The sequence below is a fragment of the Calonectris borealis genome, chromosome 15 (genome assembly GCF_964195595.1).
Source record: "Calonectris borealis chromosome 15, bCalBor7.hap1.2, whole genome shotgun sequence".
Lineage (NCBI taxonomy): Eukaryota > Metazoa > Chordata > Aves > Procellariiformes > Procellariidae > Calonectris > Calonectris borealis.
Window position 1 is genome coordinate 18591572 of NC_134326.1, and position 6432 is coordinate 18598003.

The window sequence follows — 6432 nt, forward strand, 5'->3', positions numbered from 1 at the left end:
TTGTCCACCAAAATAGTCGGTGCTGCATGTGTTCTGCCTCTCCTTGCATATGTGCACTGCATAGGTGGTACAGCTGATGCGGAGAAGGCTTTTCACATTGTTTGGGCTTTAAGTGTCCTTGTGCTACATGGCAAGCCTGTCACACCCTGTATTCGTGCAGATGGTGTGAATTTACCTGCAGTAATTGGAAATGCTCAGCTCTGTTTCCTTTGCTGCGTAAACTCTATTGGTCTGCAGTGCATTTCTTCCTCTGGAAGACATTTCAGCCTGCTCATACAGTAGGTAACAGGTTTTTTGTGGTCTGCTAACTTTGCAGCTCCCCTGAGTACTGTGACTCAGTTGATGCATGAGCCAAACTCTGCAGAGTCCTGGGACTTTCCAAAGCTCTCCCACGCTGTGCCAAAGTAAGTTGCAAAATGGTAGACACCTAAATACCTGCAAGACTCCAGTGCCCTGTTGCTAGAGAGACTTTAACTACCACCCAGGTCTGCTGCAGGCCAGAGTCATCCCTTCAACAGTGCAGTTTTACTCCTTGTTGCTATTTCTTTCTCTGCTGTTGCTGCTGGAGCCTCTTTACTCCTCGGCCACAAAGGGCTATGTGATATATAAATTGGCATGTATATAAATATATGGTTATAATAAAATATAGGCTATAAATAGACTATAAAGTGAGGGGGGAGCTAAGGGCCTGCTTGCCTGTGGACCCGGCATCTCCCTTTGCAGTTCTAGCACACACTTCTGAGTTCATGGCTTTCAGAAGCAGGCCCCGTTTTGGGCTTTTTCCTCTGCTTAGACCTGCTTTCCTTGTGTTAGTACAAGCCTTAACCCCATAGCAGGACAAATTGTTTTGGCAACTCTTGCCTGGACTCTGTTCACTGTAGCCCCATGTATTTCTTGCAACTTATATGGCAAAGTAACTTCTGACTTCATGGTTTTAAACCCCCTTATTTCTATATTTTTAAAGCCCCAGTTCCACCTAGGAACCTGTCACTGCTCAGCATTCTGGAGTCAGCACTGCCCCTCTGTGCCTTGTTTCCAACCCAGTCACAAACTTGCCCCTTTCCAGCAATGTGGATAGAAAATACCCAGCTTTTCTTCCCTGCTCTGCAGTTTCCCTCTCTTGCCATCAGCCTGGTCCCCATTGCTTCTGGACTGGCCTTCGTGCTCTGTCCTAGCCATGGCCTCCTCTTGGGCCTCTCGGCACTTCTGCTGGGGGTGGTGGGAGAGGGCTGAGCAGGTCTCTGGGAGCTGGGGGCTCCCCGGCTCATAGATGCTGCCAGCTGGGCCCTGCAGCCCAGTGCCCCATGCTCCAGCTGGCACCTTCCAGCTCCCAAATGCGTTCCTGTGCTCTCCAGTTTCTGGCCAAGAAACATCTTGTGCAATGCCAGCAAATCTAGTCCAAAAATACATTTATTTAAAGAATTATTATAAATAATCTTTGAAAAATACAGTGTCATTACAGTTTAAAAAGAAAACAACAAACAAAGAACCAAACTCTGTTTTTCACTTCAAGCTCTGGTCTTTCACTAATCGTTGGAGGACTCTGCGTAAGTCCACGAGGAAATCATTCAGTGAAGTAGTGTTGCCTGCTGCCACGGGACATGGTGCCTGTAAGAGGACAAAAAAGGCCATTAGGATGATTGCTGGAGGAGGGATCTGGTTCTCCAGCCTGGTCTTGGCCGCTAACGGTGGTGCAGAAGAGGACTGGGTGAAAGCGAAAATGGTAACCGAGGGAGAAGCTGGACGTGCAGAAAGGTTGAAGGCTGAGGGCTGCACGGCCCCGGTGCGGTCGGTGCTGCAGGGGCAGAGGGCTGTGAGCGGCGGGTGGCGAGGGGAGAGCCTTGCCTTACCTTGTGGGCTGTGCTCCTGCTTAGGACGAGATTGAACAAGTTGAGGTAAATGCCCTCCAGGTGCCTGTGGCAGCTCCGGCTCTGCCAAGCGACTGTGGTGGCTTTGCACAAGATCTCCGTATCATTGTCGTTCTGGAAAAAGTCGCACATGGCTTTTTTAGAAACCCTTTTGTACAGTCATTCCTTCATTAGCAGCAGACTAAAACAGTGCAAATAATACATTTCTGTTCTAAATGGCAGGTGCAAAGTACAGCTTGAGATGTCAAAGCTTCCGAGCCGCGTGTGCGCACACACGGCTCTGTTCCCGTCCCCGGTGAGGAGGGTGCCGTCAGCCGCTGGCGAGAAGTCGTGGCAGAGTTTGGCGCAGCAGTGAGCACCCATGCGCTTAGAGCATCGTACTCCCGGCGTGGGCGCGAACGTGGGACCTGTGGGTGAGACCCTGCGCTCAGGGAGCTGCTCACTGCGGGGTCCCGCGGGAACGAAGCTGGTTTGGGTGGGCAGAGGCTTTATGGGAGTAACAAAAGCCCTTGGGAAGAGGTTGCCTCCATCAGGTGCTTTGAGTAGATAAAGCCCTGTAGCAGCGACATGTGGAAGATGAGGAGCTAATAAATGAAATGCTGGTGGTACTAAGAAAACTATTCGATTGTCTTCCCTGGGGGCATTCCCGGTGCCGCCTCGCTGCAGGAGCGCGGGCAGGTCGCTGAGAGCTCTGCCTGCTCAGAGTTCCTCAGCTTTCACCCAAATGGCACCACCAACGAAGCGACCAGCCCATCCCCATGAGCACGGCCAGGTCTGGGGGTGTTGGGTCCTGCGGCATCCCGGGCATCTCTTCTTGCACCCAGGGCCGGTCCCTGTGGCAAGAGGGGGTGCGGGGACCCCCCCGAGGGGGTGCTCAGCCCCCAGGCCCCCGCAGGAGTCTGCTGTGCCCCTTGGCTGCCGCCCGCTCGTGCAGTGCGAGGTGAGGGCATCGGCTTTCTGTGAAAACAGGAACTCTGGTGCCGGGGAGCTTGGCTTAGGCAGCAATTTTCAGAGCAGAAATAGGCTTTATTATCTGCTATTAAATCTTCTGCTAACTGAAGAGCCTTTCCCCAGATAAGGGGCTAAAGAGGGATAGTATGTCTAACCCGAGCTCGAGATGCTGCGCGATAGGCGTGTGTGGGTGTCTGTGAGACGGTGACACACCGCTCCAAGGCAAGGAAAGAAGTTCCTCTCTTCCTTTCTGAAAAGCTTGAAAAACCCTGTATGCTGCTAAAACACACGCTGCCCATTCCTGCCCGCCCCTCTCGCCTCCGGGGTGGCCGGTAGCAGCCGACGCTGCTTTGGCTGGAGGTGGAGATGGGTGCAGGAAGGTGAGGGCACCCGTGCTGGGCACTGGGAGCAGCGAGGACCAGCCTGGCAGCCCAGCATCACTGCTCGGGGCTTGCGGTGGGCTCCTTGCTTCCGTGCAGTGCCGCACCGGGACGGGCAGGACTCCCAGGGCTTCAGGTCTGCCTCCTGGCTGCCCCGTACTCTCCTCTGGCCCCCGGCAGCCTCTCCCAGTACCCATCGTGGCCATATGATTGTTTTCGAACAAGGACAAGTTAGTTTTTTCTCTCTTACCTTATCGCCTGCAAAAATACTTGTCACGTTCATCTTGTCACAGGAAACCTTTATCAAGACACAAAGGAGAGGAGCAATCAGGCTAGAGAAACCGCTAACGCGGATCCATCCTGACACGTGCGCACGCAGACACACACCCATCCGTCCGTCCGCCCGCTCTCGGCTCCCCGGGAGCGCTGTGCCTCGGTGCGGCACACTCAGCACCTTTCTTTGACTCAGCATCGCTCTCGCCGAGCCCGGTGAAACAATCTGTCCCTCCCATCAGCGGGTAAAGGCTGAGCCGTGCGAACAAGCCCTACCTTCATCTCCAGGAGCTCGCTCAGCAGCCTGATGCTCTCCTTCAGAAAGTTGGTCTGCAGCTGCGTAGTCGTGCGGCCCTGGCAGGCTGACAGCGCCAGGAAGGTGAGCAGGACCGGGACCGGGATGCTCATGGCCTGCTAGGACTGAACCCCCTCAGCTCGCAGTTTCTGGATATTTTGGTGATCTATACCTGTGTGTGCTTTTCTGGAAGAAACATCTCAATTTATGGCTGTAAAATTGCTGAACCTGTAGGAAAAACTTATTTTTCCCTTATCTGCACTTTCCAAAGTTGCTCCTATCCAATTAGGACAACAGGTCTTTTTTGTAAAAGTCAAGATTTTCTTCTGATCTTGCATTACGTTTCAACGTAGGAAATTTCCACCGTAAGATAACGGTGGTAGGAGTCAGGTCACGTACAAAAGAAAGTATGCAAACTGCCCAGTTTGGGGATTCTTCATTTCTCCGTATCCCAAGACTTTCTCTACACCGTGCGGTGAAAGTGGCTGAACTGGGGAGACCACGGATCTGACCGCGCTCAAATAACAGAGCTTTGCTTTTTTTTCTCTAACTATCCTGCGAGCTCTTCCATCTTGCCTTTCATTTGAATATCTCCAAATCATGCAAAGCATCCTTCATCTGCATACCATTTTCTGTCTATGGTTATCTTAACCTGCGCCCGGGGGAGAAACAGAAAGCGGCAGAGCCCTGCCTGGGGCCCGCAGGGACAAAAACCTCCTGGGTAGGAGCGGGGCATCGCCACCTCCCGGGGCCGGGGGGTTTATGGAGAGCTGGGGGCCCTCCTGGCCAAACGGGACCCCCGAAACAGCGTGATCCTGCCCGTGGCACCTTGCAGGGACGTTGGCGAGGGACAGGGAGCTGGTGGTCCTGCGGCATCGATGCCCGGGAGCGCCGGCGCTCGCATGGGAAAATGGTGTTTTGCGACTTTGCTCCAGCGCCCGGTGTCTCGGCGAGCTGGAGGCTGCCCCGGCCCGTCCTGCCCCGCTCGGGGAACAGCCTGAGCGAGGTTCAGGCGATGGGCTCTGCCGGCACCACCGACCAGCGCTGCCGCAGGAAATCACGCTGAGAAATTAGCTGAGCCGGGAAACTTCGGAGTTTTGTAATAACTAATAGGTATTTTTCTAACTCAAATAGCAACTTGCCATCAGATGCTTGATAAGAGTTTGCGAGTGCTCAATTAATCCAGGAGCAGCCAGACTGAGAGTAATTTTGTTTGTCTTATTACGAAATGCCCCAGATGAAGTTAGAGCCACTGACTCAGAAAGACCTTTGCGAGGGATTTGCCAGCGGAGTGCTGCGCCGTTTCCTACCTGCACCGCTCTCGATGGAGAACAGATAAGCGAGCGCGCTCCGGCTGCGGGACCGTGCCCCGGTGGCAGTGGCCTCTGCGGGTGGTGGCCGTGGGGCCGGGCTCCTCGCGGGGATGCCCGGAGCCGCCCCGCTGCTCTGGGCCGGGTGGTGGTGGGAGGCTCCCTGCCTAAAAGTGATGCTGGAGAAGGGGATGGAGGTGGTGGTCCCGTCCTGCAGACACAGTGTTTTCCCCAGTGATCGTGGTGGAAAGCTTTAAAACTGGAGTAAATGAACAGAAAACGCTAAATTAACAGAAAAATGTAACCTTTGAGCTACTCGGGCTGAATCATGATGGAAAACTGCATCACTGGGCGATGGGAAAGTCACCAGTGAAGGAAAAAATTCCCATGTCCTTTCCCAAGGGTGGGATGCAGCCGATGGCAGTGACGGCCCCATCACTCGCTGGAGGGACGGCTCCGGCCCTGGCGCGGTCCCTGTCTCTGCCTGTGCTGGGCGGGAGGGTCATTTCTAGAGCCCCAGCAGCACCTTCATCTCAGCCATCGTTCGGGGGGTGAACCTGCTGCCATTGTCTCTACTGAAGGAAGGTGCTTGGTTCAGGAACGTGTCTTTGTTTTTTTCTCCACTGCCATTCTCCCCATCCTGCTCCCTGGTTTGAAGTATCTCCTCATCCCACGAGGATCCTGCCTGGGCTCCCAGTGCCGGCGTCCCCAAAGCCACCGAGCCCAGGGCTCTGCTGAAAGCCTCGGCCACCGGCTTGGTTTTCCCCCTCTTCCCTTGGCCCAAACAGGAGCGATTCCGTGAGGACAGCCATGAGGAAGGGCCATGAGGGTTTGCCTGGGCATCACGTGCTGCCCAGGGTAAACTTTGGCTGGGATGTGCTGCAGTTTTCATGCATTTCTGTTGCCTGCCGTGCCTGGTGAAAAGGAGAAATTTCTTTACTGAAAAAAAGGAGAAATTAGGAGAAATTTCCGTACTGAAAGAGTGGTCAGGCCTTGGAACAGGCTGCCCAGGGAAGTGGTGGAGTCACCATCCCTGGAGGTATTTAAAAGACGTGTGGATGAGGCCCTTAGGGACATGGTTTAGTGGGCATGGTGGTGTTGGGTTGACGGTTGGACACGATGATCTTAGAGGTCTTTTCCAACCTGTATGATTCTATGATTCTATGATTCTATTCTATGGTGCTGGTGCTAATAATGCTGTGGTTTATCCAGATCAAATCCCAAGGCTGCAGTTAACACCTCATCACATGCATTTATAGTAACTCCCTGCATTTATAGTAATTTCCAACAGCCGGGTTGCCCATTTATTTCCTAACTGTGTATCTGTCACTGCTGGCACCCAAGTGGGCGCTCGT

At 53.7% G+C, this 6432-nt stretch overlaps 1 protein-coding gene across 1 annotated transcript; it reads right to left on the reverse strand.

The window, feature by feature from the left end:
• Positions 1–1503: 1503 nt before the first annotated feature.
• On the reverse strand, positions 1504–3880 carry IL4 (interleukin 4). The gene is made up of 4 exons (XM_075164855.1): positions 3749–3880; positions 3450–3497; positions 1851–1982; positions 1504–1608 (listed from the first exon to the last, which is right to left on the reverse strand). The coding sequence occupies exons 1-4, from the start codon at positions 3878–3880 to the stop codon at positions 1504–1506; spliced, it is 417 nt and encodes a 138-aa protein (XP_075020956.1).
• Between the last annotated feature and the right edge of the window lie 2552 nt (positions 3881–6432).

Bases quoted from the DNA above. Each gene is read 5' to 3' on its own strand.
- IL4 (XM_075164855.1), bottom strand. From the start codon at position 3,880: ATGAGCATCCCGGTCCCGGTCCTGCTCACCTTCCTGGCGCTGTCAGCC. The intron at 3,498-3,748 runs GTAGGGCTTGTT...GTCTTGATAAAG, and splicing joins GCGAGCTCCTGGAGATGAAG to GTTTCCTGTGACAAGATGAA. The intron at 1,983-3,449 runs GTAAGAGAGAAA...GACTTTTTCCAG, and splicing joins GTATTTTTGCAGGCGATAAG to AACGACAATGATACGGAGAT.